Raw genomic sequence first — 24708 nt, 5'->3', positions numbered from 1 at the left:
TGCTCTTTCAGTTTTTGCTTCTTTATTATCCTCCTATCAGTTCAGCCTATAAAAACATCTTTTACAATTCTCAACAGCGTGTTCCAGTTGACTCTGTCGAAATACTTGTACCAGTCCATAAAGCAAATATACACCTCCTTTTCCATTTCTATTGTTCTTTCTTCAATCATCCTCAGACACTCTATAACATCTTTAATTCTTTTACACCTTCTGAACCCTTTCTGGATTCCTACTCCTAAGCCCACATTCTCCCATAACCCATTTGCTCCTTCCCCTGATACCGTTTCCCAGTTATCCAAGATGGTACATATTTAACATATTATTCCATTTAATAAAAACATTAAGTTCAAAAATTTAGGTGGAACACTACTTAGTATACATCGTAGCAGCCACCGTGACAAGTTATAACCTAAAGAGCAGGTTATTTTTGCGCAGGAATTTCGTGGTTCGTGAGAAAAATTCTATCAGCTTCTCAGCGTCTACGCACTACTTTGATCCAAATGAAGCTGTGAGAGCCTTATCCAAACATGGACGAATTTTCAATAATCCCCGCGAGAAGTTATTCGAGTGTCAGAAGCGTGTTTGTTGGTTCTGACACGTAGAAAACGATATGCGATTCCAACTGTCACTCAAAAATGTTTGTGAGAAGGTTATTACTACCATCTTAAGGCATTAAAAGGACCCTTATCACAAATATGTTGTTGCCAGTATGCTGGAAACATTCAAGAGGTTCGGCTGTTTAATGAGCCTCCAGATTCAATTTTTAAACACTGAGCTTGATTTTTTCCACGAAAATATTAGTGATGGCAATGAGTAACTCGATAAGAAATTCATCAAGAGTTCAAAGAAGTAGTATCAGGACAGTTAGAAGGCCAATATAACGAGAGACCACTGCTGGTCGCTCAACATATACAGGAGGCAAATTACAGTAGGTAAATCATCAGAGATGATACCTGCATTATCTGTAACGGCTGCCTTAAGACAAGCAGCTATAGTAATTTTTTATAAATCTAGTACTCCTCCAGTCCTTTCTGGTGCGCGTGATTGCTGGATACCTACATCAAGAAAGTCACACAAAATAAGAAGTTCAGAAACGAAATTTCTAAAACGAACAAAAGGCTATTCAAGGATAACACAAAGAATGAAACAATGCGAATAGAACTATAAAGCCAAATGAAAGCAGAATAACCAAATACTGCAACATATGGTACGAAAACGTACAAACAATAGACATAAAATCCTCCCAAACTAACCTCAGTTTCCTAAAGATAAAGAGATGTTGGTAGATCTAAGAAGGGATGGCTGGACAATTTGTAAAGTGCGGACAGGAAAAATGAGGAGTTGCTAGAACATTGTAGCTTGACTGCTGGTAGACTGCGAAGCTCACGAACGATTCCTTCCGCTGATCACATACGATATTTTACAATCACTCTCCGCAATGCTCAACGGCACCTTTTTTTTTTTTTTTTTTTACTTCCAATAACAACTAACCCATCTTCGAAGTCACGCAGGAGGCCCGACCCATTCTGCTGTTGCTGCTTCTATAATGACAACACAACATTCCCTGCCATCTTTCATACTGGCGGGCTCACCTTTCGTGACATCTAGTGGCAATTCCACTTTACATAAGGGTGTCCAAATACTTTTGATCAGATAGTGTATCTACGTAATTGACTTAAGGAGCAATGAAAAACGGTATCGCTGGTCATCATGAGTGTATGGACCCAGTGAGTGACCCTTGAAAGAAATATCTGTACACTTTATTAGACGGAAATGAGGAGGCATTACTATTTTATGGATCTTTTGGTACTGTTTCTTCACTCTCTAATTACATGAAAATAGCTACTTATTTTGATCGAAGAGGATGGAAATATTTTAATTTCTTAGTTCTTTTACTCGTGCTCTACTGCACACTATACATACCATCTCCCTCACTTCAAGGAGGAGGCTTATAGCGTGTTCCGTCTTCACAAATGCCACATTTTTCTGCGTCTTCCAACATCTCTCATTCCTATAAGTCTATGGTCTGTTACTTGTCAGTCTATTCTTTCTGATTCCATTCTTTCAATATGCTTCTTCCACTCTGATATCTCGTTTTCTGCTCCTTCATTCATGCAAAAAAATATTTAAACTTTTCTTACGTCAGATTTATATTCTTTGGTTTTCCTTAGTTGTTTCCAGGTCTCACTTCCGTATCTGCGTTGTCACTTTGTCTTTGTGTCTTTCCTGGTTTTACTAACAGATGTTCTAAGCATAGGCCACATATCATTTGAAATTTACTTATCTTATTTAAAATTCATTATCATATTCGTAATTAAGTGACGTCCCAGTGAGATACCTGTTCAAATTCTTTTCCTTTTAGTAACATTTATGAGCGTGCCGTATATTTTCCTTTAAAATCAATAACTTTTGTTTTATTTTCTGATATTTTCAAGATATAGAGGTAACTTACTGCATCCACTCGATGTAGAGCTAATACTATGTCAGCTTAGGTGTTTCATGAAATTAATTGGCCATCAAGAATGCGTACAGTATTTAAATATGTAGTTCTAGCAATTAGCTTCATTTCTAGGTTAGCTTAACGTTTCCATTGTCTAACAGTACTGTCATTACTTATATTAAATGTAGTGGGTGAGAGACTGCATCCTTGTCATGGCTCTTCGATATTCGTTAATTGCTACTTGTCCTGTTTGCTCATTGCCTTCATTAACTAAAATTTCGTTATTTAAATACCATATTTTATCACTTGTATTAAATATTTAGGATAACATCATCTTTACTTTATGATCCATTGCGTATACCTACACACGATATTGAAGACTTACTCGTAATCTACAATTGCACTGTGAGTCTGCATATACTGTTCTCTTCTCTTTTCAGTTATTTCCACACTATTGTAATACTGTCATTGCATGATCATCCTTTTCTAAAACCATGTTTTTCCTCAGTAAGAATGCGTCAGTTGTTCTCTTTAGTGTGTCGTCAATTATTCGGCATGTAATTAATAGCCAGTGTCCAACAGAGATATTCCTCCGTAGTTTTCAAAAGCATTTCAAGTTTCATTTTTATAGAGCGATATTAGTTCAGGCACAACATTTGTTTAAAAAATGAGACAGACTCTCTTCTGACAAAAAACCTACAAATTTAACAAGTTCTGAGTTGATATTATCTGCCCTACTGCTTTTCTACCTTTCATTTGCTTTAAAACTTCTTGTATCTCCTTCATTCTAATATAGTCTCCTTGGTATGTTTCATCATATTATTTTTTGTCTTGGACTATTTTCATTAATTGTATCTTATCATTGTTTTCTACCCATAATCCATGATAGTTTTGTATCCAACATTCTTCGCCGTGCAGGATGTTTTACCTGTTTGTTATTTGTTTTAGAGGTTTGTAAACCACCTCTCATCTACCGTATAGGTCGTTTTCAACGTTTGATATGATTCTGCCACAGAATTCTTATGAGTTTCTTCCACTATTTTCTTAGCGTTGCTACATTTTCTTTATATTGCGCCTTCGTTTCTTCTGTATTGTTCTGTAGATTTTTAAAGTAAGCCGTTTGTTTCCCTATAATTTCATCGTCATGTCATCATTCCATATTTTGACACTGTTGTTCATCCAGATATCTTTTTTCTTCCTGCTGCCTCCGTCACCGTTTGGATCACACATGTTTTTATGTTTTCCCCTTCAGTATTTATACTATTTTATGAACATTGTAAATAATGTTTGAGTCGCTGTTGAAAGAGCGTTGTGTCAGAAAGTAGATTTTGAAACATTAGTTTTCTAGTTTACTGCTCATAATAGTGTGTTTCTTCCCTCTTGTAATTAGTTTTACCTTGACAATCGGCAGGAAATGGTCTGACTCTACGTTGCTAGCTCTATGCACACTTACATCTTGTATTCGTATTCCGAGCATTGTGTCCACTATGTCAGAGCGAATAATCGACCTATTGCTCATTACGCTCCACAAGAATTTATGAATGTGCTTGTTTCTAAACAAGGTATTGGCCATTTCCCTTTCGTTGTATGTTACAAAGTGACGCATCTCATATCCATTGTTATTTATGACCTGCTCTTCAAATTTTCGTATTTTTCCAAGAATAGGCAACCCCATACACATGCATTAAGGTCTCCATCTATTATCAGATAATCTTCCATGTTTTGATCTACTTGTTTTTGAAGTTATTAATAGAACAGTTAAGTCTCTTCTCTCCTTCCTTTTCAGGGGCATATACTCCCATTACTATGAGATGGTTTCTGTCTCTTTTTATCCTTAAGGATCTGATTCCTTCTTTCGTGAAGGTATAGCGGTGAATCTTGTTCTTTAATTTGTTGTCATTTAAGATTGCTACTCCATATTACGCTCTAGTTGTCGGACTCACTCTGCTGTAAAACGCTACATAGTCATCCAAATCTTTTGTCCCTTTCAGTTTGGCTTTCGTTTCAGTTATTACTTCCATATTGATGTTCCTGCCTTAATCTAATAGTTTAGCTGATATCCTTGTTGTCCCATAAAGAAACAATGCGTCATAACACTCAATCGACGTACATAAATACGTAAGTTTCCGCGGCCCCTGACACTCTCCCTAAAATTTAGTGGTTTGTTCCGGGCGTAGTCAGATAACACAATACCTGAATCAAAGTTTATAGAATGAATCATGTGAAATGGTAGCTCTATTTTATAGATGTTAGCACTTGATACAGTATTTTATACCAAATTTGTTTCTGATGTTCTGAAATGAGCCGTGCTAGAAACGCTTTAATGATTTTTACAACAACAGATTTATTTTTTATTTGATATATTCCTTTTTATTTGTTATATTTATTTTTCATATTCTTTATTTATTTCTTGTATTCTTTATAATATTAGATGAGCACTTCATAGTGCAGTAACCGGTTTCGACGAGCCACTGTTCATCTTCACACTGTCCGTAGAGGAAACAAAGAACCTTTTCTAACATTTTATTTTTGTGGTGTCCACAGCCTCAGCGTGTTTTGAGAATGAAATTTGGTCCATCTTTTGGTATAGTCAAAGCTATTACTATACTAAGAGATTAGGTCTTCTTGTTTGTGTGGGCTAAAAGACGTAACCATGTACAATAATACATTGTTCCTGTGCCACATACGCACAGAAATAAGATGTATTTCTGTACACATTTCCAAGTTGTATTTTACAGTGTAAAATGAAGCAGGAATCTTAAAACTTGTGCTTGAAAATGATCATAGGTCGAAACCGCCCAATAGCATAGATAATAAAAAGAATGAAGCCTGGGACCACGATTTCATTCTGAAAACAAAAAATCATTATTTAATCTATAAAAGTCGTACCAAGATTCTTTGTTCCGGGTTTGCCTCTATCTACATTCTGAAGATTAACTCTTGGTGGTCGAAAGCTATTACTGCAATATCGAGATACTCATGTCTGTCGCACAAAATACAATAAATAAGGGAACACATAATATCCAACGAGGCGGACTTGCTGCTCGTGCTGTAAAGTGCGTGCCTGGAAATGGAAAAATCTTGGCATCGCATTCTGGTCGGACCACGGAATATTTTAGTCTGTGTTTGACATAGCTTTAATCCTTAGTCATGTGGAGGTTTGCCAAGAACGACGAATAGTTCGGATTCCGTGTTAAAGTGTAGGCCACATTTTCCGTGTAAGACTTCCGATCTTAGGGACACTCATGTGACCTGAGTGACGTCCAATTAACGACTGATATCTAGCCATTGTAGCACATGGAATTATTACCATTATATTATTATGATTATTGACATTGTCGTTAATTCACCCTTAAGGAGAGAGCTAAAACACGGCCAATTCCATGGCATTTTTTCCCTTCTTCTTTTTTCTTCTCGAAACCCTCTCTTTTATTCATTGTCCTTCCCTTCCTCTTTTCACTCCACTTCATTCCTGTGTTCTTCTCTTGAGGCGTTTGCGTAAATTTTTGTTTTCTGATATTTTTCTCTGCATTTTTCCGTATCTGTCATGTCCTCTGTGGAGATGTTTAGTTTCTTGAGGTCTTCCATGGTTTCCTTAAACTAGTTGGTTTTCACTGTATTAGTTGTCGCTATGTCAAAAATTTTCTTGGTCTGCCTATTTCCGTTCATCCTAGGTATGTTTCCGAAAAACTTTGGTCTTCTTTTCCTGATTTTTTGCGTAATCGTCTCAGTCTGTTCGTACACTTTATTGTCGGTGTCTTTATCCTAGATCCCCACCTTCTGAACCAGCCCGTAGACCTTCCTGATTATTTTCCAGTCTTGATTTTCATTCTTCCCTTGATTACTGTTTTTTCCGAAGCATACAAGGCCTCCGGTAAGACTACGGTACTTTAGTTTCTTAATTTGGCGTTGATGGATATACTTCTTTCGATTTAATGGTTCCACCCAAGTCTGTATGCTCCTTGCAGTTTGGTGATCCTTCCCTCATTGAATATCGAGTTCAGTCCTATTTTCTACATAATCTCTCTCGTATTTGAAACATTCTACTTGTGTTATTTTTCCATACTTTGTTATCAGTAGATGTCTGTCCGTGGATTTTTCTGTCCACGTACGACGTTTCCCCATAAGAGATTTGTAGTCTTGTTTTGGCTGAGATTTCGTGTAGTGTATCATCAGCAAACGCTGAACATTTTATGTAGACGGTTATATCCTTGTGTCTCCGCGTCTTTACCCAGCTGACTCCTTCGTACGGTGTCCTGATTATTTTCCTCGAAATATTGATACTACTGTTATTACTATTAATGTATTTCTCTCGAAGACAGTGTGTCATTTTTTTGCACAGTCGATTCTCGTTAGTTAACGAGCTGAAGCAATGTTACGGACGTATTCAGTTAATAAAACACATGCCTTGTACGACTTTCTGTCGTAAGCTGAACAATTTTGCCAGCTACCGCGCTGTGGTACGCAGACAGAAAGTGAAGATGTAGGCGCGTAGGGGAAAACGGAGTTCCTGCGGCACTTTTCATTCCTCCATAAAACCCTTTCTCTCTTAAAGAGTAACACCCTGCTGGTCCCCACCCCTCCCCCCTCGCCCTTCCCTCCAGCGCCCCCCGCATTGCTGGGGGTCCGAGCGGAAGGCACGCAGGATGCTGTACGGTGCACGTCGCGTCGCATCACGTCACGTGGTGGGGAAAGCTGGGCGGCCCGGCGCTGAGCGCTGCTTGGCGCGTCGGTGGGAGGGCGCGACCACGCGGCTCATAAAAAGGGAAGACGCCAGCCACCGATACGGTCACTCAGCTCCGACCGACTGGCGAACGTGAACGCGAGCACACTCACACGGCACGCCATGGGACCAGCGATGCGCTCACTGCTGCTCTTACTGTCGCTGGCCGCGGCGGCCTTCTCCGCCGCCGTGGTGCCGCCGGTGGCCGTCGAGGACAACGAGGTGGGCGTGGAGGGCCGCGGCGTCTCCGGAGGCGGCGACGGAGCCGGATGGCGGCTGGCCGTCAAGGTGCTGGCCGACTGTACGGAGCGCGGGGACCTGGTCAGCTGTCTGGGGGTGAAGACGGCCGCCGCGCTCGGCCGCGCCGCCCGCATGTCCGACATCAAGCTGGCCGACGGCGTGTCGTTCGTGAGGACCGGCGCCGCCGACGACCGCGACGGCGGCCGGGCGCTCGCCTCCGAGGCCGACATGCAGAACGCTATAGACAGCCAGGAGCCGGACAGCCGCAGCGACAGGCTCGTCGACCTGATGCTGGAGGCCACCGGCAGGTTCCTCAGGACGCACTCCCTGCAGTTCAAGCTGCCCGACGAGATCCCGGGACAGATCCAGCGCGCCCTGCAGGATGAAGGTGAGACCACCAGCGTCGGTTTCTTCCTCAGTTTTTGTCTCAGATACTTTCAGCACATTCTGCCTATTAACTCGTATACTTCGAATCGTTACTGCTGTTTTCAGTTTTCGATTTCTATGTTTCAGTACGGTACTATCAAACGAACCCTTCTTCTACTCAACTTCTTTCAGAAATTTCAGTTCTTAATAGCACCTCGTCAGCTATCCAATCTTCAGCGTTCTCCTCTAACACCGCATTTCAAAAGAGCTTCTATTCTCTTTTTCCCCGAAATGTTTTAGTCTACGTTTGAGTTTCATGTAAGGCTACATTCTAAAGAGCATCAAAAAATGTTCAATTGTGTGTAAAAGCTTATGGGACTTAACTGCTACGGTCGTCAGTCCCTAAGCGTACTCATTACTTAACCTAAATTATCCTAAGGACAAACACACGCCGGCCGGAGTGGCCGTGCGGTTCTAGGCGCTACAGTCTGGAACTGTGTGACCGCGACGGTCGCAGGTTCGAATCCTGCCTTGGGCATGGATGTGTGTGATGTCCTTAGGTTAGTTAGGTTTAAGTAGTTCTAAGTCCTAGGGGACTGATGACCTCAGAAGTTAAGTCCCATAGTGCTCAGAGCCATTTGAACCATTTGACAAACACACGCACCCATGCCCGAGGGAGGACTCGAACCTCCGCCGGGACCAGCCGTACAGTCCATGACTGCAGTACCCTAGACCGCTCGGCTAATACCGCGCGGCTAAAGGGCATCAAAAGTCGCTCATATTGGTTCTTTTTCAGAAAAAGACTTTTGTTGTTATTGGCAACCTGCGTTTTATATCCATTTCACTTCCAGTAGCGTCAGTTATTTTTCTGTATAAATACCAAAACCCATTTACGATCCTTAGTGTTTTATATACTAATCTAATTCCGTCCGTATCGCTTAAGGGGCTACTTTCCATTACCCTAGCTGTACTTTTGTTGCTGTTCATCTTATAACATCATTTCAAGACCCTTTACATTCCGTACTCCTACTATTACTACTACTACTACTTCTACTACTGCTGCTTCTCTTGCATGTCTCTTGCTGTCTCTGAGAGAATCACAACGTTATTGGCATAAGAGAAACCTTAAATTTGCTAAATGACGTCATGTTTGCCTTCAGCTGTTACTACTTTGTTTTTATTATTGTAATTTCTGCATTTATGTTCTCAAGAATCTACAAAGCGTAATACAACGTACCGGGGTCAATATAATGTGAGATCAACAGTACGCGCAGACGTTTCTGCAATTTGTTAACAATGATATACTCATAAGATTTCTGGCATGCAGTTTGAGCACAGGTAATACGTACGCATATCCAAAAGCCACCAGTCCGAAATACATTATCGGACATGACATTTCATTTGAAGTGCTGTTATTGTTAGTGGACTATGTTTACATACCTGAAATGTGTGCACTTCTGAGAGACTTGAGTCAATACCTGAAACAATTCTGGGGTCTGTTTCTTCATTGAGTATCTATTGCGTTTTTTTTTTGAAGGCACAAGAATTCTCAATTCAATTTAAATTTTTCATTTCTTCTCCAAGTTTTTTTAATTCCCTTTCAAGATTTCTGCTTTTTTATTTCACGCTTTGTTAAATGATTAAATAAAATATGAGTAGGCCACAGTCCTATCTCACTCCCCAGCCAGTACTTGCCTTTCATGTCTTTTGACTTTTATGACTCGAGATTAGTTTCTGTACAAGTTAAAAATCATTTCTCAATCCCTATATTTAATACCTGCTAGCTTCAAAATTTCTAAGAATATGCACCACTCACCTTTGTCTAAATACACAAATGCTACAGACGCAGCTTAGGGTTTGCATATGCAGCCTAAAATAATAATACTTTTGAATCTCTTTACGTTATGCTAATGGCAGTACCTTCCTCGCCAAATTCATCTTGAAGTACCAGAATAAAGTCAATTGTCAGCTGATGAAACCAATACGGAGCAACCCTCTCCGTACAGCTATGGCAGAAATGCGTTCCTGTCCTCCACAACTCGGTGCCGCTATGACTCACACCTGACCATGGATCACTGCTCATTGCGTATACGTGACATACATTCCTCAAACACTTCCACGATCGACCAGTATGGCGGATTACACGAAGGGAAACGTTGTCCCTGTGGCAGTGAAAATCCACCCTAGTAACTGTTGAACCTCGGCGGCGCTATGACTCACACCTGACTGTGGATCACTGCTTATTGCGTATACGTGACATACATTACTCAAACGCTTCCACGATCGTCTTGTGTGGCGGATTACACGAAGGGAAACGTTGTTCCTGTGGCAGTGAAAATCCACCCTACTAACTGTTGAGCCTAGAAGCCCTAATTCTTCTGTAATCCCCGACAGTCCATAACACATTCGTCTTGCACCGATCATCGTTTCACGTTTTAAGTCAGTTGACTCGTTACGTGTTGTCACGTTCACTGTACACTCCTCTGCAACAGAATGCTTGGATATGGTTTCTACACTTTCGCCTTACGCGACATATAACGGTAACATTCTGGTCTCATACACAGCTCATCTTCAAATGCGACAACCCTTCCCGTGACTTCTTGTTTCCCATCAAGGTATGCAATTCATCTCGAGTGCTGACGTTGTAACATCCAAGATTCCGTTAGAAACGTACTCATACTAATTACACGTACTTAATAATAATAATAATGTTCGGTGTTAATGAATGTTCAGTGTTTGTTTGACTTGATCGCAAATATCGTCCAGTAGTTTAATTGCTGTTTCTTGCCATCCACATTTGTGTTGAGAAATGCCCCATTCAGTGAAAAACTCTCATACTCTATTACAAGCCGTAGTAAAAAGAGTTCCTTCAAATGTTATGGGCTTTAGCTGCATGTTCTTCTGCTATAACTGTCGTTCCGCTGTGACACTGCATTTCATTTCCGGACACAGATGGAGCATATACTGTGGTTGTAAATGGTTTTGTTACCATTTCACCACGATACAGAACGTTGAAAACTCAGTACTGTCATCTGTTTTAGTTTGTATTGTACCTGCTGTAGAGTTAAATCGGTATGAAATGCTGTAAATTCTGTCAGAAGAAGCGTACAACGAACAAGGCCTGACAAGTATGACATTGCTGCTACCTAGGACAGCGACACCATATCCGTATGGACTGTTCCCGGTCTGGTTCAAATTCAAATGGTTCAAATGGCTCTGAGAACTATGGGACTTATCATCTATGGTCATCAGTCCCCTAGAACTTAGAACTACTTAAACCTAACTAACGTAAGGACATCACACACATCCGTGCCCGAGGCAGGATTCGAACCTGCGACCGTAGCAGTCGCGCGACTCCGGACTGAGCGCCTAGAACCGCGAGACCACCGCGGCCGGCCCCGGACTGGTATTAAAAATAAGAGCTGCTGCATATTTTGTTCAATAGTTATCAAACATAACACATTATTCAGCAAACACCAACGGACGCAGGGAAATAGTACCATAACTGTGTCAATTATCTTTCTGTTACTACCAATCCAGTTGACTTTTTGGCCGATTCATAAAAAGAGATAAATAATTTCATGATGTTAAGCTCTAAAATGACGAAGCAACGGAAAAGAGGCAATACTAGAGAAAGGATTTTAGAGGAGTTATTAGTCAAATGGGGTCCAAGATGATCAAACTTTGGACCAAAAACAGGTTAAATCAGCCCAGTTTTCAATGCATCATGCTCTACATGGACTCTACATTCAATACTGAACTGCCATTTAGTGTCCCCAGTACACTCACACCAGCAAGTTATTCACTTGGAATCGGAGAATATCGTTAAAGTACAAGTATCAAAGGAAAAAAAGAAATAAGTAGTTTTCCAGTATCATCATTGCGAGAAGTTGTCATTCAGGACACTTGCTGCGATCTTTCTTCAAGACGACGGTGATGCTTGTCTGACAACCCGACGAGATATGAAACTTCCTGGCAGATTGAAACTGTGTGCCGAACCGAGATTCGGACTCGGGACCTATGCCTTTCGCGAGCAGGTGCTGTACCATCTGAGCTACCCACGGACGACTCATGCCCCCTCCTCACAGCTTTATTTCCGCCAGTACCTCTCTTACCTTCCAAACTTCGCAGAAGCTCTCCTGCAGGAGAGTTGCCCGCGAAAGGCATACGTCCCGAATTCGAGTCTCGGTACGGCACACAGTTTTAATCTGGCATGAAGTTTCATATCAGCGCACACTCCGCTGCAGAGTGAAAATTTCATTCTAGAAACCCGAGGAGATGTCATATGCAAAAGTTCCCGAGAACGGATGTTTATTCGTCTAAGTCGCTGGGTTACCTAAAGAAGACATGTCATTAATAGGTACTGAGGTAGCTTTCACTTTTGTACGAATAGACAAGTATGACTGTGCAACATTTCGATGTATGCCGCACACCCGACCCTTTCTGATCAGACTGTTCTGCGTTGACCTCCTAAAACCTGACAATGCACAGCTCTCACGGGCTGTGCCGCCCTCACAGGCAGCAGACGAAAAGGTCGAGTAGAAAGGCACGCTGGCGGTAAGTGCCCGCATGATTACCGAGCGGACGTGCGGAGGTGCAGCGCCCGAGCCGTAACGGGAACGCCTAATCGCGACGCAGGGTGGGGTCGCGACAATGAGCGCCGACCCACGCGCTCCGTCGTGACCCACAAGGCAGGCGGCACAGTTCCGCGGCAGGGGTGGCGTCTTCTCCGAAGCTCGCATTTCGGCCAGCATCCGGCAGCGCCGCATCTCGGCCGCTTCTCGGAAGGCGATGAGCCGCGGACGCGAGCGTCCGGTGACGCCACCGGCCGGGACTTTCTCCCGCGAGGCCCGATGAAAGTGCCCTGCCCCCCTTCCACTGGCCGCGCCGGCTATCGTATTACCCGTGGCGCTGCGTGGGTCGTGACCGCGACTGGTTTTAGCCACATCTCGTATAGAGACAGCGGTAACGAAATCGGCAGACGCGGCGGGGCACCAAGGCGTTGTGAAGCAGGGAGAACTCTCTACTTCAGTACACTGATGTCATAAGAATTACAGCACCAGAAAAGATATCTAATGAAACATTATTTATTGCGCCTACATAGTACATTAAGAAGACTACACGATTCAGTTGATAGGTCATTTGCGGGTATACGGGCTGTGTCATTGACTCCACACAGCTGCCACCTATGATAGCAACGATGGCTATGAGGCGGCTGGAGAGACGTATACGATTACGTCATCATTTGTATCTCTTGACGATACCACCCCGATTTTAGTGAACACCGTCACGTCAAAAGTATCCGGACAAGTATTTGTGATCACTGGTGAGGTTGGTGTCCAGCGTTCGCCTCTATGACGGCTTTGCTCGGAGCGCTTTCAGCGGGCTGTCTGTGGAAGAATGGCAGCTTGCGCAAGAGTCGAAATCAGAGAAGGTAGTGATGGACGCTGGGGGCTGGAACAAAATCGACGTTCTAACTCATCCCAAAGGTAATCTCTCAAGTTCTCTCGGTGCGAATGATCAGTAGCGTGCTTCTGAGTGCTCTACTGCGTTGTTGTTTCAATATTTTATGCACAGCACTTCGACCAGTTGTTGTTGAAGTCCAGGCAGCAAGTACAGGTAACAGATAAACTCGCAGCGCATGGAAAGGACGGTCGGGTAGGTTGTTGAAACAACAATTCGGCAGAACAACCAGAAGCACACCATTAATACCAAAGGTGCTCCTTTGGGACCAGGTCTGGACTCAGTACAGATGAGTCCAATTCAGGAATGTTACTGTCAACAAATCATTTCCACAGGGATGTTGCATTATGACAGAGTGCATTGTCATGCTGAGCTCGGAGCTGCTCCTGCTCTTCTGTGCGCAGTATTTGATGATATAAAATGTGTTCATACCCTTCCGCATTGACTGGTCTGTTAATCACGAGGCGAACCACACCCTAACCAGGAAATGCACCCGCACTCAGTAACACCACCTCCACCGTCGCTCACTGTTCGCACTATATGTAATGGCAGGTAACGTTCTAAGAGCATTCGCCAAACGCACTAATCCTTCCATCTCATTGCCACTGGATAGACGTCATTCCACTTCACTAGTTCATTCATCTACCGTCCAATAGCGTTGCTCTCTACACCACCTCAAGCATCGCTCAACATTGACAACAGAAACATGTGGCTTATGAGAAGCTGCTTGGCCATTGTGCTGGCTGGACTACAGGTAGCACATTTGAGCTCATGAATGATTCCTTCCGCTGATTTCATGGACTTTTTACAACCACCCTCCGCAATGCTCGACAGTTCCTGTCCATTACTACATGAAGTACGCCTGGTCTAGGTTTAGCTGTGATTTGTACATCACGTTTCCACTTCACAGTCACTTCATCAACAGTCTTCTTGGGCAGCTTTAGAATGGTTGAAATGTTATACTTCGATTTGTTCAAAATGTTCAAATGTGTGTGAATTCTTTAGTACCCAAACTGCCAAGGTCATCGGTCCCTAGACTTACACACAACTTAAACTAACTTAAAGTAACTTATGCTAAGAACAACATACACCCAGTCCCGAGGGAGGACTCGAACCTCCGGCACCTCAAAACGCGCGGCCACTCCATGCGGCATCGCCTTGTTACTCAGATGACATCCTATAACCAGATTCTATGTAACTGAGCTCTCCTGTAGACCCAATATGCCGCTACTCATTCTCTGCTAACAACGCAGCAGTCCCCGTTTCTTTTTATATTCGCGGGTCTGCCTCTCATGACGTCTGACGATAGATTCTGCATTACGTAGTTGTGTCCGAATCAGATAGTGCAATAGGACATGTTTTAAACGGGTCTAAAACTGGGCACTTCAGAACGAAACAGATAGTCTGACGACAATTTTTGTTATCATGGATTGGAATTGTAATCCGTGCTGTTCCAACTCTGTGGCGGAATTCATCAACTTTAATCTCTGGAACTGGCTCTCTGTGGGTCAAATACCTGGAGAACATGCTGGCCAAGGGAACAGGCCAATACCCTGTGCACGGGAAACATGCGGTACTGCGTTATCTTTTTGAAAGTTAACGTTACGGAGACCTCGACGACAGATTACAGACATCAGATTTAACATGTCAGAAATAAAACGCCAACTGTCCAAATTACCGGTCTCCTAACTAGCGTGCCAAATGGTGCACCTGTATGACAGTGGCGAATGCAATATAGCGACGTTCATTCTCCTCAAACACTCCACATACAGGTACGCCCCTGTCAACGAATGACAACCCCACAGTACTGAAAAGATGCTGAAAAGATAGGAAACAAACCACTTTAAAATGGAACTTTCAATAAATTCATGGGATGTAATCATATAAGTCAGTCGGAAGAGTCACGATTCGGCACTTAGTTTTTCACGAATCATTAGTACAGTACAAATCTACTCAGATGAAACATGGTCCCTAAATCCATTCCAAACCGTAACAATTTATATAGCCACCTTTTCTCAAGAGGTGATTCGTACCCGGGCAAACAAAAATTTATCTCCGGACCGACGGTTTAAAATTGTGCCACTGTGATATTTCTCAAGACATAGCTGCATATTCCTTTGGTGGTTCAGTCATAATTTCTTTTTCACATCACGAAGACGGTGTAAATTTTTAGTTAAGTGTACTAGGAGCCATTAAAGTAGACGTAGAGAGAATATGTCATCGATCTTACTGCGTTTCCATAGAGACATGCTCTCTACATTAGTTTAAAGACAAAATTAAAGATTTAATGCTTCCGTTTCCGTGTTTCTGTTCCCGTTCCACTCTACAGTTATGTACGTGTATTTCGTCAGCCATATCGTTCACATATCTTCCGTACGGCAGTCATCCTGATCTCACCTGCATTGGACTATTGACAGAGAACGCAAAGTAGCTTCTTAGAGACGCACTTGGACAAAATATCTCGAAGGAAACGAAAATGTCGGCGAAATTTTATCATTAACAAAGCTCGCGATTTCACATTCCATCTCTCGAAGGAGAAACTAAGAAAATGCTGAATGAACGTGCCATAGCTAACGACCTCACTGGAGGCAGAGCACAGCCTCGAACAGCACACGAATGGGAAGAAAATGGCCAACTTCCAAACATCCAGGCATTCACACTAAGCAGTTTCGGTAATTCAGAATAAATCTTGGTGATCGGATGAGGATATGAGCGCTTCGTGCCTTGATGGCGTAGCCATATTTTCCCATTAAGTATTCCTATAACTGTCACCCGTGGTCGGATTCGACCCCAGACTCTGAACCATGAACGTAGCTCCTGTAGGAGGGATTGACATTTGTTGCAGATATTTTTCTCCTACCCCGCCGAATGTAAGAAGAGGAACAACTTGCTGTTATTTAATAAATAAAATGTTTGTATCTTTACCAGTTATGAAGGTCTATCGTTTCAATATCACTACAGCCGAAATAGCTGGTGAAATATGGAAGCATGAAAGTGTTCAGTACAGGTCTTTAAGGGTTTGTGTGAAATAACTTCCACACTTTTCGTGGTCACTTAGTGTACGCAGTTATTAAGGGAAATACTGATTGGTACTAAATAATAATGAGTAATGCTCGAATCGCTTCTTCTTTAAACTCTGAACCACTGGTGGTCATTAGGATGTTCTCACAAATTCGACGTAAGCTTGCTGATGATTAGACTCATTCCTTTCTTATCACCGAAATGAATTCTGCGGTATATTTCACTGGGCTGTGGAAAGTTGGCTTCATTCCAGATCTTGATTCTGCATTCCATTATTTCAGACCATCGTTAATGGTAGACTTGGGAGATAACAGCTAAGGGTACGCTGTTCAGCAATTAAGGAATGGGCGGGATTAAACGTTGAAAACTTGAGAAAAAGAAAAAGCCGGAGCGGACGGCGCCACAGTCAGCTGCCTCTCACGAAGCTGGTGCCTGGCTCGACAGGTGTCGCCCGTCATCTGTTTAGCTAACGGCGTGAGAGCCCTCTGTGGACCCAGCGTCGACACGTGACCAGCACTTGTTTGTTTGGCCGTGACTCTCATCTCTCAGGAGTCGCTTCCTAACACCAAGTACCAACAAAGCCTTGGGAAGTGATGTATAAAGAAGGACTGAGTGGTACTCCCAGCATCAATAAAGAAGGTGTGCGAATACCAGTGCTGAATCCTCAGCATATAAACGAGTGAGCGTCTTCGTACCTTAATTACTGAGGTATTGCACTGGGAGTAGTGAAGTTCGTGATACACTCGTAAGAATGTCCGTATGGATACCACCGTCTTGTTTGGACATGTGGAGTTGTCTATATATTTGTCAGTAATTCGAGGTTCAGTGTGGACTAAATAGGCAAATAGTACATGTATTTCTAGAATTTTACTTCTGACAGATATATTTATGGTCCAAATGCGACTTTCAGTAATAGCACGACGCTGTGATTGTCTCTGACTACTGCCTTACTGAAGTTTACATTTTCATCGAAATAAGCTATTAGTTCTACTTTGCTTCCGTTGTTTTTTCTCGCCGTTCGAGGCTCTATTGTGAAACACTTCCAAAAAATTTGTGTATATAAAGGACTGGTCATCGCTGGCCACTACTTTCTTCCATCTTCCGGGCAACATAGAATCCGGCGGCGGAAGAACTGAGAGTCTTTGGAGAGTTCTATGAATTGATGCAATTTTGTACCTGTTCATGTGGCTGGAAGTGCTGGTCGGCCAGGTCTTGTTCCATTGATCGGAAAAGGTGATAGTCAGAGGGAGCAATGTCTGAAGTATAGGGCATGTGAAACTGAACTTCCGTTTCCAACGTTTCCGATTACGTCTGTAGAGCACTGTCATGCCGAAAAATCACCTTCTTATTTCTTTCCCTGTGTTGTGTTCGTTTGTCTTTCGGTGCTCGGCTCACGAGCATAATTTTCTTTCGATAATGTTAGCCGCTGAGTGTTTCTGTAAGTTTCAGTAGAGTTGAAATTCTCTCTTCCACCGCCATTCCGGTCTTTGACCTCAAAATCACCGTCCATGAAACCTTGAAACCATTCTCTGCACGCTCTTTTACTAGGAGATGACGAAAACTGGGCTCGTAAGTTGACACATTCAATCGAGAATAACTTTATGATTCACTGACAAGCCGACTAATAGTTTGGCTGCGTTTCCTTTACAAGCGGTTAAGCTTATTACACGACAATTACGACCCACCATCTGCACCACCACTCGTCGCTTCCGCCATCTATTGCAAAACGGCAGAAGCAAAGTTGTTGAACTACTATGTTTTTAAGCTCACAGCCTTCAAAAACCACCAGATTATAAGTTTCAAAAATCCAAGTTGGGAGCAGGTTACCTTACTTTTATATTGCAACGCTATTTCTTAATTTTGTGAGAAAATTTCACTATTTGTGTTAGCTCACACATGTGATACAATACTGTCTCCTGAAGAACTTTGAGAAGAGGTAAAAGTTCCTAAAATCTAGTACGAAACGCGTGTTCTTAAATGCTACGTCAAATTCACACGGCTCCCCCACAATTAATCATGTAATTACTCAAGTGTGGCAGCTTCTTTTTCATAAAAACGTGTTAAAAGCGTTACTAATAACATTTTTAAGACTTGGTTGTGAGTGCAGTTGTTGCTATTTTCTATCGTTGAACTCCTTTACATTCCTTTGTCCAAGAGCAACGACCCGGACAGAGGAGAATGGACTGTAAAGCAATGAAAGAGGGACACGTGACAGAGGAGAATGCGTCTCGTTTTACGGGTCCTTTACAGCCTCATTTCCGGTAGTGAGGCATGTAAACGGCCAGCTCGATGACGTGACTTCTCTGGAAACCGTTAAACGTTTTGCGTCCAGCACGGAGTAAATGTTTGCCTATGAAGCTAGGCTCGGGTGTTAACTTCATGACTAACAGCGTATTTAGAAAGATATTCATACTCCAAGGTACTTCCAGTTTATGATAGTCTGCTTCCGGTTAAACTGTAATAATACTGAGTACAGATAACATTCGCTACGTACTGCTTGTGGAACAGTTTTCTTTCTGAAGGTGCAAGGGTCGGATACAAAAACCAAATTCATTTTGGATGCGTGGTTCTCATCTTAAATATTGTTCTTCACAAGTATTCATAATTCTGTTATTGAATTTTTTTCACAAATCATTATTCGGTGTATAGTGTGTATTTCTGGAGAAAATTATAAAATACTTGCTTCTTCGTCAAGGCTCATAAGACCCAGTTGTTAGCACATTTTAGTTGTCAAATACGTATATTTGTTGGTATTACTATTGTAGATCTATGAGCAAATGGAGCTGATTCCATGCAAAATGCATGTATTTATTTTATAAAATTTCCTCGTAGTTCTTTACTTTGTTATCCGTATTTCCCCTCTCACTTCTGTTCATACATGTTACTCCAACTCGATATTTTGTACATATTCCGCTAGTGATAAACATTCTCGTCTCCATCGTTCACTTTGTACTCTCACTTGCTTTTATATCAGGTTCAAATCTCATTTTGTAGAGCTTATTCTGCGTACTAGTTAAGTGAATATGGACATAACGTCCAGTCTCAGCTCGTATTGTTTTCATTGCGGTGACGATACTGAACACTGCAACACACACCTAGTAGGATATTCTTTGGACATAGATCGTGGAAACCTGTTCTCGTTTATTTAGAAATTTTCCTGTAGCTGCTCGCGTCCAATATAGTACCTCGGTATACGTCTAACTTTTAACGCATTTTTATTCTTACAGTTACATTTTTCCAGCTATTGTCCACATTATATTGCCAACAGTTGAATGACCTCTACGAGATATCGTGGATGGGTGGAAGATATGTGTGACGGAGGCGTCACAGACCGTTACTGTCTGGTATTCCCTGTTTCTGTCGTCTCATGACGATGACGGACTGAAAACGGGAGTCCTCACAGTAAGACAGTGTTGACCCCTGCGTCTCTAATGCCCTGTGGTGTTACTGGATGAAGTTTCCAGACATAGTGCCGTATCTTCAATTTGTCCTCGAGGTAACCTCTGTAGCACCTAAAACTTTGTCTGTATGAGTTTTGGTTTGAACTACTGAGTATATGACTTCCTTTGAAGATCCCATCTACGGGTATTCAGAGCATATCTGCAATGTAACACGTACTTGTGTTGTAACTCGTGGATTTACTGCTACTGTGGCGAGGAAGACTGAGGGCCGGTTTAAGAAACAAGCGACAGAAGCCGTTTCTTTGCGGCGCAAAGCTGTGAGGGACGCTCGAGCCGCCACCACTGTGGATTTTTTATGCAGGACGTATGAGAACTCGTAGCGGCCGTTTTGGGTCCCAAGCAGAGTGGGGAGGTAGGGGAGCGTCGAAGTGTAAAATCTTTGTACAGTGTGTATCATAACTGGTAATTATTGAAAGTGTACGAATGGAAAGGGCGGCGGCCTACCAGATATTCTCTCGAAATATAACAGCGACGACTTTCTATAAGGGCACAGTACTTCTGTATTGCTAATCCTCGCTAAACGGCACAGATTGTTACTGATGAGCTCGAAATTCACATTATTAGAGTATAAAGAACATTGTTTATCTGGATATAGTCTGTATTCCTTTGAAAACATAAATCACTGCCTAAATCTCCGATCTATGTCAGGAAGTCAAAGACTCGTTTTGGCAATCTGTGGAAGAAATTCTAGCTCTTTGTACGCATTTTCTTAGGACATATTTCACCAGAATGTAGAAGAAATGATTACGAACGTTTTCTTTTCTTTTGATTATGTATCGAAAGACTAGTATATTACACAAAAGAATTTTCCATTACAGTTAATAGTTTCTTAATTACATTCTGATGATAGATACACAAAATTCCTTATATATTCTCAGGAGTTATTGCGCCGATTCAGCGGACAGCCAAAGATTTATAAGGCGTTTCATACATAACTAGACAGTTATTTGAACTCAGGCCCAAAATACAAACCGTTAACGGAGGATAGCGTAATATACTCGTATCAGCTTTAGTGCTACCCCCAGTGTAAATCGAAGTGATTGGAAAGCTTCTTTAACTTCAAATAACAGGCTATGAGACCACTTTTTGCCTCTTGGAAATGGAGACATTAAGTCATCACTACACTAAAGGTACAGTAAAGAAACTCTGTTTTAGCGATTCCACTTTTACAGGTGTAACTACACTCCTTGATAATTCACACTTATCTATTTAGAAAGCGTAAGAAATCTATGACACCACACAATCTCCATAACCATAAGTCTCAGTAAAACTCACATGATTAAGAATGTTCCGGTGTTTCTGCATACTTCTCACCAAAGCTTGATTGCAAAGCTTAATTGTGGTCTGTATCACATGAAGAAATGCATAACTATGCAAATCAAGGTAGCATTAGGCCAGAACCACTAGTGCCAAACGAAGGAATGCTTCAAAAACGTGCAAGGATATAGCGATGTGAACGAAAACCAGGCTTAAGATACCACCATAGATGATGTTTTTGTTTCAATGAAAGGAAACGCGTTGGGTGAGAAGAACATGGTTTTTGTTGTAGTTGCAAAGACGAATTTAAAATGTCTTCAATAAATATAAAGCATCTCTGGATAATATGGCCACAAAAAAGTTTAAATAAAAATTAGAAGCACGAACACCAATTAACGGATATATTGGATGTAATAAGTGAAAATGAAAAGATTAGTGAAGATAGGAGATGACAGCGGAGAGCACGAAAACTGGTTGGAAGACTGATGAAATTAAAATATCCTTCGTCGTACTATGAGTTAAAACCACGAATTATATTTCAGCGCTCCATTGATGTTAAAGTCATCGAGGAGGGCGGAACCTAGAGCCCCAGCAATTGATGGGTCCGTAGGGAGGGGAGCTACACTAAAAAGAACCACTTCTCTGCTTTCACAATTCCACATTTTTAATACATGATTATATCACCTGATGCAGTTGCTTCAAAAGTGTCATTATCACCTTGACATCAAATAAGAACACATTCATCTCCGTTAATCTTCCATCTCCTCCTTTTTCTGTAGTTTGTCTGCTGATATTACTCCATATTGTGTACCTTCTGATATTCTGAATGTCGTCGACGCTGTAATATCTCTTCCTCAAATGCTTCAAAAGCTCCAAAACTCTGGAAGGAAACTAGCAGTCATTGCTACAGTTCTTCATATGCCTCCTACCCATTTGTTCACAAATACAGAAAAATCAAAATGACATTCTCTAAAAGCACTCGGACCACCAATGATTTGCTGCTGAGCAAGTACACCTGTTACCTCAATAGCAACGGCTTTAATATTCCTATAAAAAAGGTGGTAGTAATACCGATGAGAGAAATGTTCCTCAGCCTGTCGTTCCTCATGTGATCTCCTCAATTGGATAGATATTTTAAGGGAATCATTCTTGAATTTACATGAAGTGATTCGGAAAAATTACAAAATCTTCACTCTCCTGACTTCTAAGCCTCTTAACTTATAGTAAAAGGTAACTGGACAAGGTAGTTGGAATCCATTCGAGCAATTGTTTCTTTTGGGAAATGGCCAGATTGTAGTGCATTATTTCCTACACAACAGTAAGGAAAGGTGGGCTACAGAGTGGTGTAGCTGCCGTCGTAGGGAAGGTGAACAGGAGCACATATGTTTAGCGAACTTGAAAATACTTAACAGAAGTTTTAATTAACTTGTAGCTTTGTCCAAGCATTGCCAAGAAACTTTACAGAAGAACAAACAGCCATGAAGTCTAGCTATTAGAATAAGTAAACTAAAGTGCATCATGCAGCGTGAGGCTCCTGCTACTAATGCACGAACGAACTTTCTAAGGCTGACTGAGACTGAAGGCTGGCGAAGACTAACTGAGATTGGGCCGCGTAGCTACCACCTGCCATGTGATATCAGTGCCACTGACCAGGTGGCACATGTCATTGGATCCGCTGGGTGCCCTCGTGACCGCTGTCGGTATATGTCAGAAACGTTCGTTTCCATTATCTATTGTGACACTGCGCGACGGGTAGTACCGATCTGTGATACTACACAGGTCATTATGGAATTTTTGCTTTAGATAACTCCACTGTATGTTGGCCAAATGCATGAACTGGTGTTGCAAATCTACATCATCCAAAGTAGACCTCCTGGCTACAAAGGCTATCAATTAGTACGTTAAAAAATGAGTGTCCACTGTATCCCAGTTAAACACCCTATCAGTTAAACACCTTGTCAAGCTACATAGGTAACTTGACAAGATAGTTGGGAACTATCTGACTAACTGGTTGTCCTACTAAATGGCATAACTTTTATGGAATTTGATCATTAACTAACTACCTGGTTTATATCAAAATTAAGGGTATATCACAATTAGTCATACTGACATTTAGGCAGCATGAGCAACCATTAAATATGTATTCATCTCAGTTTCAATTTTCATAAGCGATGGGAAATTATGAAATTAGGGCACAAGTTAACCGCAGCGTTTACTGTCCGCAGGCCGTGGTAAGAAGAAGAAGCTGTTGAAGGCTCTGCTGCCCATCCTGTTGGGAGTGGGCGCCAAGATGTTGCTGTTGGTACCCCTGGGTCTGTTGGTGGTGGGCGTGTTGGCGTTCAAGGCGCTCATCGTGAGCAAGATCGCGCTCGTCCTGGGGGCCGTGCTGGCGGTGCAGAAGTTCCTGCGCGGCGGCTCTGGCGGCAGCGGCGGCGGCTGGGCCGGCGCTGGAGCGTCCGGAGGTGGCTGGAGCAGCGCGCCGGCCGCAGTCGGCTCCGGCTGGAGCGCTGGAGGAGCGTCCAGCGGACCCGGGGGCGCGCCCGGCGGCTGGGGCCGCAGCCTGGAGGGCGACGCGCAGGAGATCGCATACAGCGCGCACGCGCCGCGCCCGCACCAGGACTAGCGCCCTCTCCACCTCCTCCTCAACCCCCCTAACTTATTCGTTATTTATCGCCGAGTGCCTGCTGTGTGCCTGCACTGAGTCTTTCAAGTGGACACAATCCATTCAGTAGACAGCTATTATTTTGGATCACTACGTTGTAACAATACTTAGGAAGTACGTGATTACAAAAAAATCTGATTATTAATACAATTATGTACAAAATACACCTAGAGTCTCCAGCCATGTCACGCGAACTTCTCATGCGTTACTTATAGCAATTGTTTCATAGATCGCTATAGATACAATACCATTTCGCCACTGAACAGTTCAATAGGTACCAGAAACGATTTGGGAAACAATAAACGTGACATACGAGAATCACCTCACTCCATTAATCAGTGACACTTTGCATCGTATCTCAATTCACGCACTATTTTCGCTTGAAATATGTATAATTACTGGGACTGATGAACGAAAAGAGGAAAAATTTTCCTTCAGCAACCGGCCACAAAGAAGACTGTCCGAGTGTTATGTTTATAGACCATCTGTATGAAGTCCATTTTACCTTTATGATAGCTGTAGGAGTGTATTTCATATGTAGTCCTCTCTTAACACTGTTTAAGAATTGTCCTAAATATACTTTCATGATGAATCCCAAGGATTCAGTGTAACAAATACTTTGTTGTGTTATCAAGTGTAATTGTTGATATTGTAATAAAGTTTTTTAATAGAAAATCTGGCACTTACATAGTTTAAGTATTACATACATTAATTTCTCTGTTGCTGTACACCTTTTCCTTATTTATCCTTCATAGATTTCCACTAAAGAATGCTTACTCGTAGAGACGGATTTTGCTGAACGATATTACCTGCAGATGAACGTAAAATCATTAAAAGTAACATCTTATCATACAGGATTCTAGTTTGTCGAAGATGTCAAATAAGAAGAGTATTTTTGGTGTTCTCTGTGACAAAAATTCGCTGAAGATATTTTGCAGAAACAAGGCCCATGTGGTAATAAACTGTTAAGTGCTCGTCGTTGCCACTGGAAAAGACCGCCATCAACAATGAAAGGAACGATTTTCACAATGCCAGATATTCCTCCTATCAAACAGTAAAAATAAAAATGAATAGC

At 42.1% G+C, this 24708-nt stretch overlaps 1 protein-coding gene across 1 annotated transcript; it reads left to right on the top strand.

Moving 5' to 3' along the window:
* The first annotated feature begins 7286 nt into the window (after positions 1-7286).
* On the top strand, positions 7287-23594 carry LOC126474488 (uncharacterized). Its single transcript, XM_050101960.1, has 3 exons — positions 7287-7385; positions 7452-7791; positions 23197-23594. Exons 1-3 carry the CDS (start codon positions 7287-7289, stop codon positions 23592-23594), a joined length of 837 nt encoding a protein of 278 aa, XP_049957917.1.
* Positions 23595-24708: the final 1114 nt, after the last annotated feature.

Source organism: Schistocerca serialis, chromosome 4, assembly GCF_023864345.2.
Source record: "Schistocerca serialis cubense isolate TAMUIC-IGC-003099 chromosome 4, iqSchSeri2.2, whole genome shotgun sequence".
NCBI lineage: Eukaryota > Metazoa > Arthropoda > Insecta > Orthoptera > Acrididae > Schistocerca > Schistocerca serialis.
This window is presented reverse-complemented; position numbering and strand designations above follow the sequence as displayed.